The 25,142-nt window shown below is 43.2% G+C and overlaps 1 protein-coding gene across 4 annotated transcripts in view; it reads right to left on the reverse strand.

Annotated features, from left to right (window-relative positions):
- ATP6V0A4 (ATPase H+ transporting V0 subunit a4) overlaps positions 1 to 25,137 on the reverse strand; it is a 95,014-nt gene extending 69,877 nt beyond the window's left edge. The window contains exons 1-4 of one of the 4 annotated variants that reach the window (XM_039234024.1): positions 14,373 to 14,502; positions 13,935 to 14,041; positions 2,364 to 2,566; positions 138 to 271 (exon numbers count right to left, since the gene is read on the reverse strand). In XM_039234024.1, coding sequence (XP_039089955.1) covers positions 138 to 254 — 117 coding nt within the window. In that variant the 5' untranslated portion in view covers positions 255 to 271; positions 2,364 to 2,566; positions 13,935 to 14,041; positions 14,373 to 14,502. Of the gene's footprint in view, positions 1 to 137; positions 272 to 1,698; positions 1,900 to 2,363; positions 2,567 to 13,934; positions 14,042 to 14,372; positions 14,503 to 25,049 lie in introns of those variants that run through there. The other 3 variants (XM_039234026.1, XM_039234025.1, XM_039234027.1) reach the window with 3 other exon arrangements.
- Between the last annotated feature and the right edge of the window lie 5 nt (positions 25,138 to 25,142).

The raw sequence follows: 25,142 nt of genomic DNA on the forward strand, positions 1-25,142 counted from the left end.
CTAGAACTCTGTGGAATTCCATCTCTCCCAAGCACGGCTCTACTCCCTGAACTTAGTTCACTACCATGAAGTCGGTGTGAAAGAGATGTCTATTCCCACCCCACCTTCCCCTGGTCTCCCAAGAATGAGACACCTACATCTTTGAACTGAACCAATCCAAGCTCCCCAAGCTCAGCCACACAGCAATATGCAGCCTCCGCCTGGAGAAACAGTTGGGACAAACACATCTCTTCACTGCGGAACACGGACGACATCTTGACACAGCCTTGGTCTGCAGGAGACAAAGATATTGGAGGGAATAAGTGTATAGGAGCCTAGGATGAAAACTGGCTTTACTGGCATTATATTCATACACAACAGGAAAACAAAATCCAAGGGAATGACTCTTAATTCTAAAAATATAAACAAAAGCAAGATAGCACTTTTCACCACCTATCAGATTGACAAGAGATTAAAAAATATGATTAAAGACCCATGTTGTAGACCATATGAGAGGGCAGGCATTATCGTATACTGTACTGTAGTCTTTGAAGTGGCAATGTGTACAGCTTTTTCAGGGAGCAATTTGTCAGTGTCTATCTAATTTTATATTACTCAAATCCACGACCCAGGATTTCCACTGTTCTTTGTCTGGACAAACAGAGATGTATGGGAAAAGGTACACACATGGATGTTCCTGATAACACTGTGTACAATAATTGTAATAAATGGATCTAACCCAGATATCCATCAACAGCACAGTCATTCAGCTGACTCGCAGAACCCTGTGCAGTCGGCCAGAATGAAATAAATCTGTCCGTCCTCTATACGGAAAAAGGGTATTCATGTGGACCCCACGCCCCTTAAAGATCCTATGGACTGCTCTACCACTGCCAAGCCAAGTCATTTTCCCCAAAGACCAACCTTCTGGAATAACTATCACACCTCTAGAATGGGCCCCCTTTTCTCATTTCATCTTATAATATATACAGTAGCTACTGTTTGCCAGAGACTGGGTTTATCCTTTCTCTGTTGCAATTATTCTTTTATCTCTATTTCCCATAGAAGAAAGCCAAAAACTCTTGATTTGACCAACAAAAGTCTGTATATCTGGCCTTTGCGGTCCCCTCCAGCTTCATTTCTCTTCACACTGCTCTCCAGACACACAGAATTTCTCCCGTAGCTCCCTCCTGCCTCAGGACCTTTGTCCATTCCTTCCCCTAGATTTGGAACCTCACTTTCTTCCTCCCTCACTCCCGCAGGTTCCCATGCACCCAACAAAATCCTCAGTTGTTGGAGCCTCAGTGTAAAGATCCTCTTTCTCCATAAGCCCTTTGAGACCACCACCACCACAAGGTGAACCAAGTACTCCCGGAATAGAAATCATCGGTGATGACTTGTTTAATGTTTGTGTTGCCCACTAGCCAGTAAATTCCATGAGGTTAGAACTATGTCATGTTTTCCATTCTATCACCAGTGTAGCTCTGCCACAGAGCAGGTTCTCAAAAGATATTTCCCAATTTACTGACTAGACACCAAACGCCATCCCTCCCTCCAGAATGCATGGCCTGGTCCTGCATTTTTTGCCTTGTGACACGTAGATGAATCAAAACTTTTCATACTACCCTCTCTGATAAATAAGGCAACGTTTTCATAGAAGAGAGACACAAAACGTTAGCATCAAGCAGACCAAGAATGCAGTGAAAAGAGCCTTCTTACCCGGGCTTTGTCCCAGCAGCTCCTAGACTGGGATCCGCAGTAAGGTGGGGGTGGCAGCTCTCTGCTACTCCCTTGGCCCAACCCCCCCAGCAGGGAGGCAGCTGTGTTTGGTCAGGGCCTGTGAGTGGCAGGCCTGGGACCGGCCTGGCTTGGGGATTCCTCAGGTGGCTTCCCTATGGCAACGAGCCCCTCCCCAGCTTCTTCTCCCTAGGTGCCTACGGAGCCCAGAGGCAGCTCTGTTGTATCAACACCTGCCTGTGGGCGAGGACAAACCTGCCTCACCGGCCAGCCCTGCTCAAACCCCCTCCGTCCCGCAGGCACCTGCGCCCAGGGCCGCGACCTTGGAGCCCCACCAGGAAGCAGTGACTCTTCTGTAAGAAAACTCACTTACTCCTTGGTGAGCAGAAGTTTGGGGAGAGGTTTCTAGAGGACTTGGAGGGCCCTAGAGACAACCTTCCAGTGTATCCACCAAGCACAGCAAACACTCGCTACAAAATGAAATCGCTTGGGAAGTGAACAACAAATCATGCTCACTATCTTATCAACAACTATCTTCAAAAACACTTTGCTTTCAGTAGAGAATAGGTAGATAATACTCAAGAGCTCAGATTCCCAGCTTCCAAAGCAGACCAGGTAAAGAGACAGGGCCAGACCTGACTACTTACCTTTTCCTGAGAATTACTGTCTAGATCAGCTTATTTGGTGGAGCCGGGCAAGGAGCAGAGGAGCGAAGCAATGACACCACGTCTCTTGCCTGGGATTGACTCTGTATTGGCCACCTTCGTTCACACTAATGAGCTTGGCAAAGCGGCCTTCTTCGGGGGCAGATCCCTGAATGCACCCCCCCGGGCTGACTGGCACAGGTACCCTAGAACAAGAAGGGTGCTTGTTTTTTGTTGTTATTTTTTACTATGGAAAAATGAAAGCAACTGCAAAAGTACAGAGAACAATATAAGGAACCCCCATGTGCAGACCGCTCAGCAACAACTGGTGAATTTTATATCATCGCTTCCTTCACCCACTCTTCCCAGGCTAGTCAAAGCTAATCCCACACAAATTATTTCTCTCAAAATATTTCAGTACACATCTCTAAAAGATAAATATGCGTATATGTGTTATTTATAATACAAACATAATCTAAAAGATACATATTCATATATATTATATGTATAATACACAGGTATGTAATACCATGGTCACACCTAAAATTCAACAGTAATTCCTTAATATCAAATATCCCATCAATATTCAAATGTCCGAGGTTGTCTGGGGTCTTTTTAATAAGCCCCTCAGGTGATTTTTGTGCATCATCAAGTTAGAACTATTTGCTTGTGAGAACACAAGGCAGAGGATCTAACTTAACCTTGGGAGGCAGCAGGGTGGAGGCAGTTTGGGTGGATGGGCTGAGAAGGGGCAGCTTGAACCTGGGGCGGCGGAGCCCAGGGCCTCTGGGGGAGCGGGTGGCCTGTAATGAGGCCCACAGGAAAAGTAATGCTTGGGTTTCTTCAGACACAGCTCGGCCACAGCCACCTACCCAAACATGGCGGCCTCACTGTCCAGCCTCACCTGGGCAAACTTCTGAAAGCTGAACTCAGGACCCACAAAGCAGAGCAGAAGGATTAGAACTTGGCAACTGAAAAGAGAATGACCGACACTGATTCCATCTCTCTGGCCAGATGAACTCGAGTCAAGAGAAGCCCCTGCCTCGACTGGTTCCTCCCCCCTGGTGCCCTTCCCCTGCCCACCTCTCATCAGGCTCTTCACCCCAGCTGGGGTTTGCTAGGTCTCCCGGTCAGTGGGAGATGCAGCCGTCCCCAAACGCCCTGGTGCCTAGGAATCACTGAGGAAAAATATAGAGGAAAAGCACACCTTGATGGTTAAGAGCAGAGTGTAGACCCAAACGATCTGAGCCAGGATCCCAGCTCTGCCATTGACCCTGGGGAAGCTTATTTAACCCCAGGTTCCCTGTATCCTTTTCTGCAAAGTATAATAGAATATTAGACAATTATTTTGAATGGAGAAGGAGAGGAGGGAGAATGGGTTTCAAGGTTTGCATCTTTTTATTTTTTTCCTCCTAAAGCCCTTAGAGGAGAGTGCAGAAGGGCAGCACACTCATAGGACACGGGGCGGGACCCTAAATGAATACAATCTGTCTGAAAGGCCATTTGCATCTCCTTTGACCCAGTGACCCCACTTTAGGAAGTTAATCCTATGAAAAAATTTGAAGGTCATAAACCGAAACTTAACTACAATACCGTCTACTGCAGCTTTATGTGTCATAAGTGTGTAACCATAAATGACCTGAATTCTTTCATCACTCAATAAATATTTATTGAGAGTCTACTGTGGGGCTGCTCTGTTTGGGGCTCAGAGGGTAGGGCGGTAAATAAGAGACAGGAGTCCTTGCCTTCACAGAGCTTCTGTCCACATGGCAAGAGACAAACAGTAAACAAGTAATAAATTAGCCAGACATCACAGATTATGAAAAGTGCAAGTATAGAAAGACAGGCTTTAGAGAAAGGAAGAGAGGCTACTTTAGATAAGCAGAGAAGGCCATTTAGGCTGAGGCTTGGAGGATTTAAATGAGTCAGTCTTACAAAAAAAAAAAAAGCGGGGGGTGGGGGGGGAAGTGGGGGATGGTATTCCAGGCAGCAGAAGCAGTCATGAAAGAGCAGGGGTGTAACATCATCCCTGCAGCTAATGTATCTGTTGAATGCTTCCCCTGTGCTGGGCATTGTTTCCGGACTTTAGAGCACATTGAATTACTTCACATGGGCCAATCCATAACCCGAGGAGGCTGGCAGTATTCTTATTCTCAGGTCACATATGAGGAAATAGAGGCGCAAAAAAGGCCAAGAAAGTGGCCCAAGGTCACCACAGTCGCTCAGGACATGGCACCAAACACCTTATTTATAACTACGCAGGATGTTGTTTCATGGCCTAAGAAGGGTCAACATGTTCAAGAAACAGAAAGGAGGCCGATGTGGCTGGGGCGTGAGAGGGGTGGAGAGACGTGGTACGAAGCACGTCAGAGTGGAAACGGGGGGCCACAGAAGTTCTGACGGGCCAATAAGAAATTTGGGTTTTATTCTTTTTTTTTTTAAAGAAATTTTCATTTTATTATAATCATACCAGGAAGCCCTTGGAAATTTTGAAGCAGAGGAATGACATTACTTGATTCACATTAAAAACATTTTTTTAACGTTAATTTATTTTTGAGGGAGAGAGAGAAAACAGGCGTGCACGTGTGCATGATTGTGGGAAGGGCAGAGGGAGACAAAGTATCTGAAGCAGACTCTGCGCTGAGTGCACACAGCCCAATGCAGGACTCAAACTCATGAACCATGAGATCATGACCTGAGCCAGTCACGACAGCCATTTAACCAACCGAGCTACCCAGGTGCCCCAACTGATTTACATTTTTAAAACATTACTTTGACTTCTGCTTCTGGAAAGATGGAGCAAAAATACTTTTTCTTCCCAATAAGTAAAACTGAAAACCCTGAACATTATATGTACAACAAATATTAGAAGATTCTGAAAAGTAGAGAGAAGTCAGATCTTCTAGGAACCTCGGGGTGTGAGGAATGACAGAGGAGAGTTCTCTGGGGTTTCTTTTCTAGGCATGGTGCTCCAGAAGTCAGCAAGATATGCAGATAGAAAAAATCCCAAATACAGCCTGCTCTCTCTAGCCAAGGCATCAGGAAAGGAGAAGCCTAGCAAGAAAGAAGACTTTCAGACGGCAATCCAGCCAAACACCACAGAGAAAACTGTGATCCCATGCCCACCCATGTCAGCAAAGCCCAAGTGGAGAGCCCAGTCTTCTCCCCTCACCCAGATCTACCAAAGTGACACCCTCCAGTATCATGTCAGAGAAGGCCAAGTGCAGAGTCTGAACTCCCAGACCCAACCTGTGATAACAAGACAGTTTGTTGACCTGGGTGATATCTGAGGAGATCTAATGAGAACTCTCCTGATTGCCATTGGCAATGAGGTCACTCCATCACTGAGGCATTGGGGGCCATGTGGGGAGCAGTAACTAGGCACTGCTCTCCTCCCAGCCAGGGTCCTATCAGCAGAGGTACAATGAGTAGAAGTATAGAAATAGAATATTATATTTCTATATATAATGAATAGAAGTATGAGAAACCACTCTAGTTGATTTCAAGACTTACTCTACAGCTACAGTAATCAAGATTGTGGTACTGGGGGAAAGACAGACACATAGGTGAATGCAAGAAAACAGAGAACCCAGAAATGGGCCCACAACAGGTCAGGCCAACTGATCTTTGACAAAGATGAAAAGCATTTCAACAGAGGAAAGATCACCTTCTCAGCAATTGGTGCCAAAGCAGATGGACAACCACAGGCCAAAATCTGAACCAAGATCTAACAACCCTCTTACCCTCTACAAAAATCAACTCAAAATGGACCATAGATAAATTTCAAATATAAAACTATAAAACTTTGAGCAGAAACATAGCAGAGCATATTCAGAACCGAGGGTTTGGTGAAAAGCTCCTATGTAAGGAAAACCTAAGGACCCAGCAATCACACTCATATCATTTATCCCCAGAGAAATGGAAACTTATGTTCATCTCCCAAAAATCTATACATCGATCAGAGCAGCTTCATTCATAATAGCCCAAAACTGGAAACAACCAAAATGTCCTATTTATGGGACATCAATACCTGAGATTACCACTCAGCACTGAAAGCAGTAAACTACTGATAAACACACAATCGGATAGATCTCAAGAAGAGTATGTTAAGTGGAGAAAAAAAAACTATCTGAAAAAGTCATGCACTGTATAATTCCAATTAGACAACATTCTCTAAATGACAAAAGTTATAGAGATGGAGAAGAAATTAGTGGTTGCTAGGCATTAGGAATGGTCATGATGGTGGTGTATTTCTGTGTCTGTGCAGTAGTAACAGGAAGGAAATCTTCACGGTAACAGAATAGTTCTATAGCTCGATTATGGTGCTGGTGATGTGAATCTATGTATGTGATAAAATGACACAGAACCATACACAAGCTTTCTACCCTTGTCAATTTCCCCAGGTAAGTAACCAATGGGGAAAACTGCTTGAAAGGCACACAAGACCTCCCTGTACTGTTTGCAACTTTTTGCAAAACCTGTAATTATTTTGAAACAAAAGATTAAAAAAGAAAACATTTAAGAAAGAGCAAAGACGACTTTGCTTAGCGGGCATTATATGGTGGAGAGGGGAAAGAGACAAATCTCGGGAGATGTGTGTTCTAAATCAAACTAGCCCAGGAGATTTGAGCGGCCCCGAGGAAGACATTTCCCCATCCTGAGACTCAGTTCCTTCACTGGAAAAGGAAGATACTGAGCCAGATCGGTGGTCTTCAAACTGGTGCACAGAACACTGGAGATTATGCAGAACCTCTGTCAGGGGCCACTCTGAGGAAGAAGTAAAGGATCAAGAGTATTAAGCAAACTATGACACATCTGTGAGACAGGATACGTTACAGTATTAAAATGGCATGAAAAACATTCTATAGACAAGGAAATAGATTCTTGAAACCTTGTTGATAAAAAGTATTTTATGAAATGGTATCATTGAACTTTTATCAACATGTGTAATCAATACAGAAAGATGTGGAAGGAATTATACTGAAATCATCATGGTGGATAGGATTTGGATTTAGTTTTATGCGCTTTGTCCTTTTCTTTATTCTCTGATATTTCTGTAACAAACACGTAAAGCTTGTGTATTACAGGTCTTCAACTTTGGGGTCAGAAGGCTTTTGGATTTCAGAATGTTGCCTCTTTTAGAAAGTTAAGCCAGGTATATACTATATAGCAACCCGTGGGCCCTGAAGGCAGCACGCTGTAATCAAAGCATGTTAATCCTTCTGTTCTTAAGTATATACTGTCTCACTATGAAGAATCAATAAAAATTACACATGCGTCACGTTAAATCAGGTCAGACTGTGCTGTCAAGTACATGAAAACATTTTTGTTTTCAGACCTTTATGGATTTCTGCATTGCAGATAATGGATGACGGTGTATAAAGACAAAACCAATACAAGTAACTGCTGGGGGGAGGGGGGAACCTTTAAGCTCTCAGTGATACAAGGTTACAAAATGAAATGTCGACTTGAGGGGGCCTCATATTCACAACTGTGTAAGTAACAGAATGGATCTGGAGACGGATCAGGCAGAAGAGAGGGAAGGTAACAGTTGTCCAAGAGCAAGGATAGAAATAGCAGCGATTTCATTTCCATTGAGCATCCCTGGTGCTCGCTGAGCGCCTCCCAGATGCCAAGCACAACGCTAAGCATCTACAGATGTTCATGAAGCGTGTCTTGATGTTGCCACTTATTCATCCAGTGCTTATTTCTGGAGCATCTACAGTGCGTCAGTCTCTGTTTTAGGCTCTGCAGACACAGCAGGAAACACAACCAAGTCACTGCTATTATGGAGCTTACATTTTAGCAGAGGTGGGAGAGGCCAAAAAGAAGTAAGTATTTGAGTCAAGAGATCATATCTAAAGCTGATAAATCGAGAAGAGCAACGGGAGCATGTTATTTGGGGATTTTGAAAGTAACCACAAGAAGAAAAAATGAGTCAATAGTAGTTCTTAGGGAACGAAACTGCAGACAGAGTGGGGTGGGAGACTTTAGCGTTGCTCTTTCAAACCCTTTGTACAACTCGATTTTTAACATGTGTATCCATCAACTAATCTGAAGAAAATCAAACATTTAATTAAAACGAAATTTTCACTGACAGTAAAAGAAAATAATCTCAAAAATATTGATTGAGCAGCTCTGAAGTGCCAGGCAAGGCACTAGGAGCTTAAAGTACAAATTGGGTAAAACAGCGCCTCTTCTGGTAAAATCTAGCAGGGCAGGCAACATCCTAATATCAATGGCTAATACACAGACGGTGCCTACTATGGGCTAATTTAAGACAAAACCCTAAGACATAGGTATTATTAAAATCTTTGTTGATATTGTTTCACTGGTTTATAGATTAGCAATCTGAGATGGGTGACAAGTCACAGTTGGTCAGCTAGTAAGTGGTAGATCAGGGACTTGAACCCAGGTAGTGTGGCTCCAGAGCTGAGACATCCTAGTCTCAGTAATCAAATTATTAAACAACCACAGGGACAAATGGGTCAGAACTAAGATGGGTACACTGAAGGAGAGGACACAGCTCTCTAAACTGCACAACTTGACTCCTGGGGAAAGAAGGCAGTATAAACTGGGCAGAGAGAGGGGAGCCTGGGTGGCTTAGTTGGTTGGGCGTCAGACTTTCGCTTAGGTCATGATCTCGCAGTTGATGGGTTCGAGCCCCGCGTCGGGCTCTGTGCTGACTGACAGCTCGGAGCCTGGAGCCTGTTTCAGTCTGTGACTCCCTCTCTCTCTGACCCTCCCCTGCTCACGCTGTCTCTCTCTCTCTCCTAGAAATAAATAAAACATTAAAAAAATTAAAAAAAAAAAACTGGGCAGGGAGAACGAGAGGGTGGGGAGAAAGTGGGCAGGATGAAGATGTCCATGACCTGCAGGCTGCATTAAGGACGTTCCTTTATCACAAGAGCATCTGGGGCCCTTGCACAGTCACTGCAGAGCCTGACAAGGGGCTCGAACCCACAAACCATAAGATCATGACAAAATGAAGCCAAAATGAAGAGACTGACGCTTAACTGGCCGAGCCATCCAAGCAACCCAGAAAACATATTACTAACTGCAGAGTAGACGCAAGACCAGCAGCAGACAGAGTAGTTCCAAGACCAGCCTGGTGGCCCAGGCAAAAGATGAAATATTGTTTCATTTTTAACATCCAGGGTGACAAAACAGAAAGCACACATAAAGCCTTTTATGGCATAATGAAGAAAAGTAATGGTTTGACTCGCAAGCTGAATTAGCTGCTATTTTCACAGAACACCATTTTTACTTGAAAAGAACAGCTGACACGCTGTGGTTATTCAGACACAGGCATTTGGCAGGCTTTTTCTCAGAAACGATCCCGATGATTCTGTCACTTCAAAGGAAAACGACTGACACTGTTTGCTGCCAATGGTGAAATTCTAACTTTCAAACAACAATTAACATTTTGGAAAACTTTAATGTGCCAACATGAACGTGACAGCTTCTCGATGCTAACAACTTCTCTGGTGAGTATATTTCTGTGGGGATATTTATAAATGTGATTTTAAAAAGTTATTGTATAATGAAAGGGAACAGCATTTGGGAGATCTGCAAAACTCAATGAACCAATATTTGCCAAATGCCCAATGCATGATGCCTTAAAGACATGCTTGGGCAAATGAGCCATTGAAAAGTACATGATTAGCCAAGGGATTTTTTTTTTTAATGTTTTATTTATTTCTGAGAGAGAGAGAGAGACAGCGTGAGCAGGGGAGGGTCAGAGAGAGAGGGAGACACAGACTCTGAAACAGGCTCCAGGCTCTGAGCTGGCTGTCAGCACAGAGTCCGACGCTCGAACCCACGAACCGTGAGATCATGACCTGAGCCGAAGTCCGACACTTAACGGACTGAGCCACCCAGGTGTCCCTTAACCAAGAGATTTTAATGAAAAGGTCATTGATTTGGTTTCAGAGTCCACACTGCAACTAAGCTTTTAAAAAGTACTACTTGTTGGGGCACATGGGTGGCTCAGTCAGTTAAGCATCTGACTTTGAATTCTTTGAATTCTGTCTCTTTCTCTCTCTGCCCCTCCCTGCTCACTCTCTCTCTCTCTCTCAAATAAACATTAACAAAACTTTTTAAAAAGTACTACTCATTAAGTTTTGGTATAGTATCTAAGAAAAATGCCCACAGCTACTGAAAAAGCTAGTAAAACATTTTTCCCGTAATGAATCACTAAATTATACTCTAAAATTACTGATTCTACTACTATAGTAGTGTTAGTTATTATACTATATGTTAACTAACTTGGATTTAAATACAATTTAAAAAACACATTTTTCCCTTTTTTAAAACTACATATTTATGTGAGGCCAGATTTTCATCATATATTTCAACAAAAATAACATAGCAATGAGATGAATGTAAAAATAGATATGCAAAAAACACCCAGCTGTCTTCTATTAGTCAGACATTAAAGAGATTTGCAAAATAAAGCAATCAATGCTACTCTTCACTAAACTGTTGTGGAAAATACAGTATTTTCATGAAAACAGGTATTTATACTCACATGTATAACAGGGTCATATTAATTTAAATGGGTTAATATAAAAGCATTTTTTTTTTAATTTATTTCTAGGAGAGAGAGAGAGAGAGAGAGAGAGAGAGAGACAGTGTAAGCAGGAGAGGGTCAGAGAGAGAGGGAGTCATAAACTGAAACAGGCTCCAGGCTCTGAGCTGGCAGTCAGCACAGAGCCCGACACGGGGCTCGAACCCACGAACCGTGAGATCATGACTTAAGCGAAAGTCGGATGCTTAACCAACTAAGCCACCCAGGCGCCCCAATATAAATGCATTTTTAAATTTCTCAGTTTTAATTCCTCATGTGGGAATTATCAGTAGATAGAATCCACATAAGGTAAAGCTCTTTGGGGTTCCCAATAATATTTAAGGGTGAAGGGGCTTCTAGACCAAATCACGGGTCCACCACTGGCCTGGGGTTTGTCAGCTCGCTGGGACTGCCTGGACAGAGTACACCACAAACTGGGTAGTGCAAACAGCAGACATCATCATCTAGGAGTTCTGGAGGTAGATGTCTAAGATCAAGGTGACGGGGGTGGGGGGTTAAGATTCCTCCTGAGGCTAAGGGGAAGAACGTGCTCTACGCCTGTGCCCTAGCTGCTGGTGGTTCGCTGGCCATCTCTGGGGTTCCTTAGCTGGAGAAGCGTCCGGGATCTGTCTTCCTCTTCACGAATGTGTGTCTGTGTCCAAACCTCCCCTTTTAATAAGGACACGCTGGTCGTGGGCAGGGGCCCAGGCTACTCCAGCATGAGTATGACTTCATCTTAACCAATTACCTCTACAAAGAGGTACCTATTTCCAAATAAGGTCCCATTCTGAGGTGCTAGAGTTGGGACTTCAACATATGAATGGGGGGTGGAGGACACAACTCAGTCCGCAAGGGGGAAGCAATGAAATCAGGCCTGAGTGGGGGAGAGCTCCATGGTTCCAAGGCAGGACAGAGGAGACGGACCAGGAACAGGGAGCGAGGAGGATGGTCCGAAGAGAGAGAGTTCAAAAGAAGTGTCTCAGGAATCACCCAACAGGAGGGAGGCGCATGGTGACCCTGATGGACCTACCTCAAGGGCATGAGGAGGCAGAATTCAGAGACTGGGGAACTGGGAAACACTGGCTGGTGAAGAAAGAGAATACAGACAACTCGTTCAAAACACCAGGCTGTGAAAAGGAAGGAGGAAGCTGGGCAGGAACTGAGGAGAAAATTAGCCTCGTGGGAAGATTTCACTTGTTTTTTTCAAGGAAGGGACAACTCATAATCCAAGACAATTCTGTGAGCTCTAGGGGCCCAGCACGTGTAGAAACTGGTGACTTCTACTTTTCCTTACCTTTTAGGTGCTTGTGACACAATCGCCTTGAATCACATAAAGCCTTTTACATTTCTCTGGAAGTGACCTGACTGAGCTCAGTATTTCCCATGCAGCATTTCACAGCATCGCTGACTCATGCAAGGTTGGAACAATTAAAGTGTGAGTGACCACAGTCCAGGTGGTCTAGAACCAAAGTAAACTTCCCAAATTCTCTACTGTGATCTCAACAGCAGAGAAAGGAGAGAAAAGAGGAGAGGAGAACCCTTCATAGTGATGACCCTCAAGAGGGTTTCTGGTGTTGGGCACAAAAGAGATAAAGATGGAGTCCCAACCGCTCACTGGTGCGGAAGCACAGGCAGGCTAAACAACTTATCTGAAGCCAGGCATACACTCTCATTTCTTTACTTGTATCACAGACTATTTTTATTTATTTACTTACTTACTTACTTAAATTTTTTTAAATGTTTATTTATTTTTGAGACAGAGAGAAACAGAGCACGAGCAGCAGAAGGGCAGAAAGAGAGGGAGACATAGAATCAGAAGCAGGTTCCAGGCTCTGAGCTGTCAGCAGAGAGCCTGATGCAGGGCTCAAACCCACAAACCGCGAGATCACGACCTAAGCCAAAGTCGGAGGCTTAACCGACTGAGCCACCCAGGTGCCCCTTACTTACTTATTTAAAGATTTTACTTAAGTTTATTTATTTATTTTGAGAGAGAGAGCCAGAAGGGGAGGGGCAGAGAGAGAAGGAAAGAGAGAATCCCAAGGAGGCTCCATGCTGACAGCACGGGGCTCAATCTCCTGAAACCATGAGATCATGACCTGAGCTGAAACCAAGTCGGATGCTTAACCGACTCAGCCACCCAGGCGCCCCTTGCTGACTATTTTTAAAAGCAAGTAATTCTCCTAGTAATCATTAAGTATATTTTTTAATGAACCCTCAAAAATTTCAACCCAATAGTTTAAAAAATTTTTTTAACGTTTATTTATTTATTTTAAGAGAGAGAAAGGACATATGTATGGATATGCGTGAGCAGGGGACGGGCAGAGAGAGAGGGAGACAGAAAATCCCAAGCAGACTCCCCACTCCAAGCGCAGAGCCCTATACGGGGCTGAAACTCATGAGCCATGAGATCATGACTCGAGTTGCGATCACTTAAATTTGGTAGTAGGCCTTGAGAGAAACGACCTCCTTAGAACAGAATTGAGCCCCTATGTTACACATAAGAGTACTGTTTTTGACATTTAGTGTTTAGGGCCACCACTCCTGTTCTTTAGACAGGTCTGGGGCACAATGACAGTTTGGGCCACTTTACACTTGTCTGGGCAGGTCTCAGGTGAGGCACTTTTGTGCCTGAGAACATTCTATAAAGTGGCTCTTGACCAGCTAAAGAGGTGAGCGCTCCCCTTACATCCCTTCAAAGTGGACATTCCTTTAAACAAAGGGCCCTCTTTGTTTCTGTATCCCTGTACCCAGGATTAGGAAGATACTTTGCATGACCACATGGTCAGTGGCACAAGATCAACTTTCAGGAGATCATTTTAATTTTAAAAAGTGAAAATGGATAAGTGGAGAGCAAGCAAAAATGCTTGCAAAGAATTTAATCCAAAAATAAAATTTCAGCTGCAAAAGTAACAACCTGATTCTCAAAAAAACGTTGTCTGGTTTTTCTGAACTGAATTCCAGCCAGATGACCTTCATTCAAATAAGTGATTTTAACATCCACTTACCTAACACTTCCCCACCACTGGCCAGGCACTGACCCCACCATCCGCAATCCTTCACAATATGCATTAATAGAGAGAAAGTGCTAGAGACAGAGGATGACTTGAGGTTGCTGAAAAGAAAAGTAATAACATTCAACTTACACACACACACAAATGCAAGTTGTTGACAGTAATGTCCAAGAGTGTATGTCGTCAGCACACTGAAGACAGTGTTCTCTGTGCTGAAACCAGAATCATCTGCCGCACACATCCCCATTCCCTGCTGGCGGTGGACTATCTACAGTGAGTGTCAGAATGCACAGCAGTGCTATCCAACATCAGTTGGGCCCTCACAGTTTTTCTAAACCTCTGTGTCCCCAAGATCATGCCCCAAAAAAGAAAGGTTCTCCAAGCATCTCTCACTGACTGGCACATTCTCCTCTCCCCACCATCTCATCTCACCTTCTTCCCCTCAGCACATGGCTGCCTCATTCCTTAGGAGAAGGCCCTCCATCATGGAACCCTCCAGCCTCCTTTTTCTCCACGTCCAGATATCTTGTCCCGGTTTCTCTGCCTCTCCTCTCCAGAGCAAGCAAAGCTGCTTTACAACCCCTTTTCATTCCTGTCTTTACTTGTCAAGTCACAGACTGACTGGAAAATAAGATTTCATCATGAAGAGAACAGAATGCCTCAAAGTTTGTCATGGATACATTTTGCCTATCAGATCTCCAAATGTGTCACTCAGGAGCACCTTCCCAGTTATTTTTCTGTAATAATACTTTCCCCCAAATTCCATTGGTGAGGCTCTTTGAACCATGATTTCCACCTCTACTTTCTTCTCCATTTAATACACTGTACTGAGCACAGAGTCACAGAATTGTACCACTGGAAGAGAACTTAGAAATCGTCTAGTCCAATCCCCTTGCTTTAGGGATGAGGAAACAACCCCAGAGGGTGAAGGGATGTGCCTAAGTCCTGCAGCGAATTAATGCCAGAGGCTGTTGCAGAATATGGGCTCCTGATTCTCATGGTCTCTTCACAGCCTTCCCGTTTGTTTCTCACAGGACATAACATCCCTTTGTATCAGCCACTGTATGTACCACCAAAACCAATGTATTCCCTCTGGAGAGTCCTGGGGACCCCAGACAAAGATTTTCTCACAAAAGATTGAAGGCAACATTTCCCAGGATTTTTCCCCAAGTGACTCCCTACCAGAGAACCCCCACCACATCTCTTGGGAAACATCATCACCAAGGTTACATGACTTCCCCCAAGGTCACACAGAAGGTAACAACATGAAAAGGGAATCCAGGACTTCAGGCAGCCTGGACAAGAGACAGATAGTGGAGGAAGGTTCCAGAAGAGACTAGAAGACACAGCCAGAGAGAAGAAGCCGGATGCTGGGAAGAAAGGCCAACGATCTCTGACTCGACTCTCGGGTCCTATTTAATTTCACATGAACAGACTGGAAAAGTAAAACTGGCTGAGTGTTTATCACAAACATGTAGTTTAATTCCCCAAAACCTTAGCTTAAAATTACTCTTTGAGAACACTCATCTTTGTTTATTAAACACAACATGAATCTGACCACAAGCACTGTTGTGCCAACGGAAGTGTTTTGTACAAATGGTAAGGCTGGGAATGAAGGAGCCAGAAATAGCCACTCAAAGGGTTGCAGAGCTGAACAGGACCTTCCACCCCACTGTTTATTAACTTCACCTTAAAATGCCCTTACCTGTTTGATGCTAGTAACTCACTAACTTTCCTAACCGGTAGAGCTGTCCCACAGAGGAAGTGGCTGCCTTAAAAATTTGTAAGAAGCCTGCTACTTGAGACATTTTAGCAGAAGTCCAAGTAACAACCTTGAGAGACAGCAAAGGTCAAATACAGCCATACCAAACTCTCTAACTTCTCCTTTCATTGTAGGAGAGCATTCTTACTAGGTTAAGGATTGGGCCACACGGCCTCTCCATCCTTTCCAACATCGAGAGTCTATGGGGTTGGGTTTTTTTCTGTGTCTTCTTTCTAGTCTTCTTTGTGTCCTGATCATTCCAGAGCGTGTCTGTACATTCTGCTGTGTACCTCGGGCACCGCAAAAACAGGTGGTCAATAAGCTCTGTACCATGTGCAGCTTGAAATTTGATTAAGATTTTTTTTTTTCACAGAAGATTTCCTGACATTGAAAATTCTCCCACACAACCAGATAGGTACAGTTAAATGTAGTCTATCTGCTCTGTTGTGACTATATTGCTTTCCCATGAAATATTCTTTTTAAAATGTATTAATTTGAGGGGCACCTGGCTAGCTCAAGTCAGTAGAGCATGCAACTCTTGATCTTAGGCTTGAGTCCCCACGTAGGGGGTAGAGATTACTTAAAAATAAAATCTTTAAAATAAATGAATAAATAAATAAAATGTATTAATTTGATTTTATTGCTTGATTATAAGAGTAATATGTGTTTATTGCAGAAAACTTGAAAGACATGTAAAAGTGTAAAGAAGAAAATAAAAATTGCCCCAAAGTGTTAATTCTAGATATGACCACTGCTAACATCTTGATAGGATGCTTCCCAAGCTTTTTGCCTATGCATGTGTATTAAACAACTGGAATCCCACTGAATATATAGTTTTACATCCTGTTCTTTCTGCTTTGTATTATATTGCAAGTGTTTTTCCAAATGATTAAATACCAATGGAAAAAATATATCATTCCAAAACATCATTTTAAAAGCTATCTTTGGGTACCTGGGTGGCTCAGTCGATTATGCATCTGACTTCAGCTCAGGTCATGATCTCACAGTTCATGGGTTTGAACCTCACATCGGGCTCTGCGCTGACAGCTCAGAGCCTGGAGCCTGCTTTGGATCCTGTGTCTCCCTCTCTCTCTGCCCCTCCCTGGCTCACACGCTATCTCTCAAAAATAAATAAATGTTAAAATTTTCTTTTTAAAATACGTAAAAACTATCTTTTATTCCATTATAAGGTGCTGCTAAGCTTTCAGTTTCACAAATCTTATAATGTTGAGGTGGAAAATCTTGGATATACATTTTGATGCCCATCTCTAATTATTTCCCTGGGAGGAAAAATGTCCAATGAGCTTCACATATAAAGAAAGGTGATCAACGTAAATGAACCCTTACAAAGTCTACAACTTCGCTATAGTTGTAGACTAGACATCAGAGACTAGACATATGGTGACACATTATTGTTGGTCCCACGTACCTGACTAAGGCAACCAAAACAAAACAAAACAACAACAACAAAAACATGACTCATCCTACTTATTTTTACAATTATGTGTAATTGCATTGATGAACACAATAAAAATAACCAGGTACATAAGGAAACATAGCAACATGGATGAAAGCCAGCAGAAATAACAGAATATTTAGAAATATTTAGAAACAGATCAATGAGGATGAATGAATATTAAAGTTATAAAACAGATTTTTTAAAGTTATGGTCACTCTGTTCACAAAAATGAAAAATAAGACTGTATAGCAAAAAGTTACTCAATAGTGGACAAAATGGAAATTCTAAAACTAAAATAACTGAAATTAAGAACCCCATGGCTAGTTATAAAAATCACTTAGACACAGATGATAAGAGTTTTAATAAAAGAAAGGTGGCTCAGTTTGTTCTGCATCAGACTTCAGCTCAGGTCATGATCTCACAGATTGGGGGTTCGAGCCCCGCGTCAGGCTCTGTGCTGACAGCTCAGGGCCTGGAGCCTCCTTCAGATTCTGTGTCTCCCTCTCTCTCTGCCTTTCCCTGCTTATGCTTTGTCTCTGTCAAAAATGAATAAACATTAAAAAAAAATTTTTTTTTAAATGATAGGGCAGGAGAAAATATTCAGAAGAAAGCCCTTGGAAACAAAAGGATACAGAATAAGACGGTAAGAGAATTAGAGTCTGCAGTGGAGAAAAAGAATGGGATAGTAGTATTTGATGGCCGACTTCTCAGTACCGATGAAAGACATCAACCTCCATATTCAACTGTCTACAAACCTCAAGCAAGACAATTAAAAAGAAATCCACCCTTGAACACATTGTAATAAAATTTCTGAAAAGCAAAGATAAAGCAAAAATATTACAAACAACGAAAGATAAAAGAGACCAATTACTTACAAGGGAGCACGATTAGGCGCGCAGCTCTCAACATAAACAACGGGAGTCAAAAGAAACAGAATCATATTTGTAAAGCACGGAAAGAAAATATCTGTCCACCTAGAATTCTACACTCGATGAAAATAACTTTCAAGAATAAAGGAAGATGAGAAACATATCCTAACTAACAAAAACTGAGAGCATTAATCAGTCCACTGAAGGAATCCTTGAGAAGAAGCATTATAGATGGAACACCAGACATGCAGAAATGAATCCAGAACAATAAACTGGTAAATACATAGATAAACTTAAGTAAACATTCACTGAATAAAAAAGTAATAATGAGTTACCAAGTTAAAAAGATATGTATATAGTTAAAATACAGGACTGTAATGATAGGAAAAATAAGGAGTAGACACGTAGAATTAGAGTTCCAAGCTCTTTTCGTTATTTGGGAAGACGGTAAAAGTATCAATCAATCTTAGACTTTGATAAAGACAAGAATACATGTAGCAACCTCTAAAACACAGAATAAAAAACTCAATCCAAAAGTGGTAAGAAAAGAGAGAAAAGGGATATAAAACAGGTGGGAAAACAAGAGAGCATTTGGTAGGGTAGAACTTCAAATCTAAACTGATCAGTAAACACGTGCCAACGTAAACAGATTAAGTGGCCAAATTAAAGATAAAGATTATAAGACTGGGTTGATGTTTTTAGTCCTACACTCTGTTTTTACAAGGCACACTTCTAAAACATAACTGAAAGACATGATGGAAGAAGATCCAGCATGCAAAGCTAAGCAAAAGAAAAGGTGGGATCGTAACATCAGATAAAGTAAGACTTGATGGCACAAAGTATTACTAGGGAGAGAGAGGGATATTTCAAAATGACTTTTTAGGGGCGCCTGGGTGGCTTAGTCGGTTAAGCGTCCGACTTTCGCTTGGGTCATGATCTCACAGTTCATGGGTTCGAGCCCCGCGTCGGGCTCTGTGCTGGCTGCCAGGCAGAGCCTGGAGCCTGTTTCAGTCTGTGTCTCCCTCTCTCTCTGACCCTCCCCTGCTCACGCTGTCTCTCTCTCTCTCTCCTAGAAATAAATAAAACATTTAAAAAAAAAAAGACTTTTTAAAGAAGGTTCAGTTAGGGGCGCCTGGGTGGCCTAGTCGGTTAAGCGTCCGACTTTCACTTAGGTCATGATCCCGCGGTTCGTGGGTTCGAGCCCCGCGTGGGGCTCTGTGCTGACTGCCAGCTCAGAGCCTGGAGCCTGTTTCAGAGTCTGTGACTCCCTCTCTCTCTGACCCTCCCCTGCTCACGCTGTCTCTCTCTCTCTCCTAGAAATAAATAAAACATTAAAAAAAAAAAATAAAGAAGGTTCAGTTCACTGGGATGTCAATTCTATATTTGCATGAGGCCTAATTACTGCCTCAAATATTTAGTGCAAAAATAGACAAAACTACAAAGAAAAGAGAGAACCCCATAATCATCTGTCTCAATACACAACAGAATAAGCAGGCCAGATTTTTAAAAACAGGAAAAATACAGACGATGTGAACCACACAATTAGCACTCCTGATCTAACGGACTTACACAGAACCCTAAACCCCACAACTACGTGACACATTCTTGTCAATCACTGCCAAATATTTGCAAAAAATGGCCATATGATGGTTCTTAATGAATAGCAAAACAGAAATCATCAAAGTATGTTTGCAAAGTGCAGTGCAATCCAAGAAAATGGCCGGGGTGGGGGGTAGAGAATGAGATCCAGGGCCCACATGGAAGAGGGTCTTCAGCCAAGAGGAAATCCCATCCTTCTATTAACCCCACTTCTGTCTGGCACCACTGCCGGCACTAGTGCAGTGGTATCAATTATCCCGGGGGGGGGCCCTGGGTGGCTCAGTCGGTTAAGCGTCCAACTTCAGCTGAGGTCATGATCTCATGGTTTGTGGGTTCGAGCCAACTCAGAGCCTGGAACCTATTTCAGATTCTGTGTCTCCCTCTCTCTCTCTCATGCTGTCTCTCTCCCTCTCAGAAATAAATAAAACATTAAAAAAAAAAAAAAAAGAATTATTCCGGGAACTGTTCAGAAATGGTTCTTTTCTTTCTTAAATCCAGGGACGCCTGGGGAGCTCAGTCAGTTAAACATCGACTTTGGCTCAGGTCATGATCTCACAGTTGGTGAGTTCAAGCGCTGTGCTGACAGCTCAGAGCCTGGAGCCTGCTTCGGATTCCATGTCTCCCTCGCCCTCTGTCCCTCCCCCACTCATGCTCTGTCTCTGTCTCTCTTAAAAATAAATAAACATTAAAAAATAAAATAAAATAATAGTAAGAGAAATGGTTCCAAATGGAGAGCTCTAGACCTTGTTCACCATGTTACTTTGACCAGCTTTATGGCATGTCAAGATTCGACTTCTGTTTTCTTAAAAGGGTACACCTCAATCTCTCCAAATTATAGACCCATAACAGAGCAGCAGTAAGTCATTAACCAGATCCTGCTCAGGTGAAGCTACATGTTTCAGTCCTGTGAGCAACCAGAGATTGGCATTATTTTGTGAAAACACATCCTGACAAAGCGCTCTGCAAGAAGGACCATGGACTTATCTCTGGTCACAAGTTAGAATATAGCAGGCATAGTTGTGTTCAGGGCAAGATTCTCTTCAGGACAGGTTAACTGGAAATGAGAGCCCCAAGTCAAAACCAGTGGTCTCTTCTCAGAGATGGAAGGGGTGGGAAAGGAGCCTATCAGAACCACAAGGGAAGCTTCCTTAACATAAAAGAGCCTACCCATCTGAGGCCATTCCAGGCCACAGAATGATGGTTTTCAGTGGTTTAGCACAGGGAACACTGTGCCCCTTCTTTGCTTTTTTAAATGCAATTGTATCAGAGAAAACAGATAGAATCAGAGGTACTAAGGGCCATGGAATCCCACCCCCACCTCCCCATGGCCAGTTCCATCCCAACCACCACCATGGAGCCTAGCCACAGATATTTTTTAAAAGTATGTGTAACCAAACACCTATCTCACCTATTCAAAGAAAAAAAATCTTGAGGAAGTTCCCACAGAATGTCCAGCTTTGAGCAATCAACTTCCCCATACGCTTTCCAAAGCAAACCTAGTGTAAAATGTATGGGAGAGGTTGCTAGGTGAGGTAACCAGCTGCATTAAGCTATTATTATAGACCTGTTTTTCAAAAAAAAAAAAAAAAACCAGCTAATAGTGGTGGCATTTATAAAAATGGTTGCTATGCAGCCCTTCCTTTGGGAATTAATGAGTTAGCAGACACCAGTCAAGCCCATCCTATTTTAGAATAATAAAATCCTTTCATCTGCTAAGAGAATGTTTATCTTTCAATTGACTCAAAAGCAGTCCCTAGTCAAACAACAGGGTGTTAGAAAGGAGAGAGAAGGGACACATTATTGTTCTTGCCCTCTCCATCCACTAGAATCCAGAATCACTTTCACTGGCATGATTTGATACGGTGCTGTCAGCTTAGATCAGTGGGTGATCTAACCACTGTCACTACCACCCCAGGTGGGGCTGATTCACATCTTTGCATGTGAAGCGTCACGTTCCACTGACATCAAACATATGAGGATGCACCCAACATCCTACATTAAATTGTCTCTGTTTCAGCATTTAATGTGAATCCTATAAATTTTGCTTTGGAAAAAAAATCTTTTCTTTTTGAATGCACAGGCTGCTGTTGTTCATATTCTGGCTGAGAACCTCTTTTCAGGTCCCCAACATTTTTGAGACCTTTGAAACTCTTGTCGACCCCACATACCGCTGTCATCTCTAGTGCCCATTGGATAAATCAGCCCTTGTCTATGAAGCTTAGCGTGGGGTTTACCATGAGGACAATGTCAAGGATAGTGTCTATTCCATTAAGGAATGCCCCCTCTGGGAGAACCCAGGGAAAACATGTCTCTCTAGTCTGGTATCAAGAGCAGTTGCATTCACGCAGCCGCTTTTCATCTTGTGAGCCCATGAATCACGCATGTGACCATGTTACCCTCTTCCCACTGGCCACCACAAAGCTTAGAAAACATGGGTGCCATTTTGTGTTCTCAGCTCACCCATATTTCCTACCCTAACTTTCTCTTTGCCTCATTTCTTTCCACTCATTTTAAATTTATTTTATCTAGGGGTGCCTGGGTGGCTCAGTCGGTTGAGTGTCCGACTTCGGCTCAGGTCATGATCTAGCGGTTCGTGGGTTCAAGTCCCACATCGGGCTCTGTGCTGACAGCTAGCTCAGAGCCTGGAGACTGTTTCGGGTTCTGTGTCTCTCTCTCTCTCTCTCTCTGACCCTCCCCTGTTCACTCTGTCTCTCTCTCTCTCTCAGAAATAAATAAAAAAACATTAAAATAAAAAAAAATTTTTTTAATTTAAACAAATTTATTTTATCTGGTTTATTTAATCCTATGTAAGCTTCCATAAGCCCTTTTTAGACCAAGGCAGGATACAAATAAATTAACACATAAATAGCATTATTTTTTTCCCCTAAAACTGCCTTTGTCTCACATTTTCTAATTACAATGACCCTTCCTTCAATAGTCTGGTTAACATTTACTGAGTACTTACTACCATCAGCCGGCAGCACTGTGTGAAGCACTTCACATGGATTACTTCATTAAGTCATCAAAGCAAGTCACGAAATAGACCCTCTTCCTTTTCAGAGAACAAACCTGAGGCTTGGATGTATAAAGTAACTTGCCAGGGCCACTTGGCCAAGAAGAGCCAGGCTGGAATTCCACCCCAGGCTGGCCTCCTGGCCACCCAGGGACCCCAGCTGGAAACCGTGCCATCACCCAAGATGCCACTCCCTGGGTTCCCTAAATTAGCCAACTAAATGCCTCTTGACTCTGTTCCCCTGGTCTCTATTCTTAGTCCAACTTTTTTATTTCAGCGTTCTTTTGATCTCTGGCTGGGATTTTTTTATTTTAAGTAAGCTCTACACTCAACATGGCTGAGATCAAGAGCTCCATGCTCTACCAACTGAGCCAGCCAGACACTCCATCTGGCTGGAAGTTTTGCAACAGCTTCTTAGAGGATCTTCTGACCAGGCCTGCCCTCTGTGGATCTGCCTTCCATGTTTCTGAAATATAATGGTACCCACACGTACAAGTTCCTTACAAGGTGCCCCAGTTGTAAGATAGAGTCCAGTCTGCTTCATCTGGCATTCAAGACCACTTACAATCTGTACTTAGTCAAACCAGACACACTGTGACCCCACCCCATGCTCCCAGGATGGTAATTACTCCCCAGACAAGGGGCCTACATTCATGTCTCAGAGGCCGTGCCCACGCTCTCCCCTTCTCCTGTGCCTGGTGGGCTACACAGCTTTCAAGTTTCAGGTCAAAAATGCCATCTTTATTGTGAAATGTTCACTGAATCCCTTAGTCCCCAACCCTCCATGACTTTCCCATTCTTTGTAGAGACTTCCTCACCATACTTATTCATTGTGTTGTCATCATTTTTTGGTCCATCTCCCTCACTGGACATGAACTTCGTGAGGACAGGGGCTGTGTTGCCTTACCCACTTCAAACCCCTCTCCCGTACCAAAGGCCCAGCACACTGCAGCTACAAAGCAACTGAATGTTCAGCCAAGTGGTAGGTCTAAATTAGATTTGTGTACATCACCTGCAGATTAGCCTTCTTCAAGCACTTCTGCCTCAACTCTCAAGCACAAGAATATAGGGCTACCACTAAAATTTGTACCTTAGGGCAAATTAGAAAACAATGCCTCCTCTGGGCTGATGTATTCCAGTAAGACACCTTTACTCTGAGCTTACACGTGGCTTACATGTCCTTCCACATAGCTTTGAATGAGCTAGACTTTATCTCTCACTCTCTTGACCCAGCCAGTTCTTGTGCAAGAAAACAGTGCATTTATCTATACACGGCAGACCTGCATGCACACAGACAATTCTCTTGCCCTTGTGTATGCTATTCCATTTATTTGAAAGGCCATCAACTCCCATCTGTGTATGCAAACTTTAATACCCAGCCCAAATGTCTTCCTCTGTGAATGCTTCCCCGATACCTCTCAGACAGATTTAACCACTCTCTCTTTTGTTATTTCCACAACTGCTGAGGATACTTATATTTGAGTCTTACCATACTGCATCAAAAATCTTTACTGCTTGGTCTCACTGCTAGACCATGAGTAGGATCAAGAGTAGGATCAAGTCAGGGATCAACGAATCTCAAATGCCTAGGATGACGCCTTTCACATAAACAGTGAGTATTCAATCAATGTTATTACTTGGCTCAAAATCTTTACAAAGCACCCCCCCCTTTTTTTTTTTTTGCCTCCTGATTCTTTCAAACTCACCAGCCTGGCACTCCACTCTGCTAGCCTCTCGGCTCTCCATTCACATCCCCACCTCACCCTGCCTCTGGTCTCCTCCCCTACCTGCTCTCTAGCCACAGTGGACTCCTGGACACCCCTTACCTCTGGTCCTTTACTCCTCTGACCCCCTGCCTCCAGTGCCCTCCTCTCCTCTTTGTCTATCAAAATTCCATTCATCCTTTAAGGCCCAATGTCAATGCCATGTTTTTCATGAAGCATCCTATCAGCAGATGTGGCTTCTTGCTGTTAAGAACCAAAGTACTTTGTCCTTCCAGAGTCATTCCTGAAACATTATTCTGTGTTTCAAAGATGGTGTGTTTGTAATTAAAGCACTGAGGGCAGGTGTTCCCAGACTTTAGCATAGTGTGGTGCACATAGTAGGCTTCAGTAAAACCTGGACTAAATAGAAGAAGGAATCCAGTGCTCCACCTCAAATAGAAGAGGCAGCCAGCTCAACTTCAAGGAACCAGCAGAGCCCAAAACTTCACTCCCGTCCCCTTTTTTATCAGTAGGGATAAAAGGTGAACTCAAGGAAGAATTGCATAAATCGCCCCTCCCTTCCTCCTCCCCTCCCCACCCAACACAGTTCAGCTTCCCTTCTAGAGAGGTAAGAGCAAGGAGTGACAGCTGGTTTCTTTTGCTCCACCCCTCTCTTTTCCCCCAAACACAGAGCAGAAATTCACCTCTGACAACACTGCTTTCAAGCTCCTGTGGACGCGGTGCATACAGGACCCATGGCTCACAGCACTCGGTGCTCCTCTGCGGAGATAGTGCAG

The sequence above is a fragment of the Hyaena hyaena genome, unplaced genomic scaffold, assembly GCF_003009895.1.
Source record: "Hyaena hyaena isolate Hyena2069 unplaced genomic scaffold, ASM300989v1 scaffold_82, whole genome shotgun sequence".
NCBI classification, from domain to species: Eukaryota; Metazoa; Chordata; class Mammalia; order Carnivora; family Hyaenidae; genus Hyaena; species Hyaena hyaena.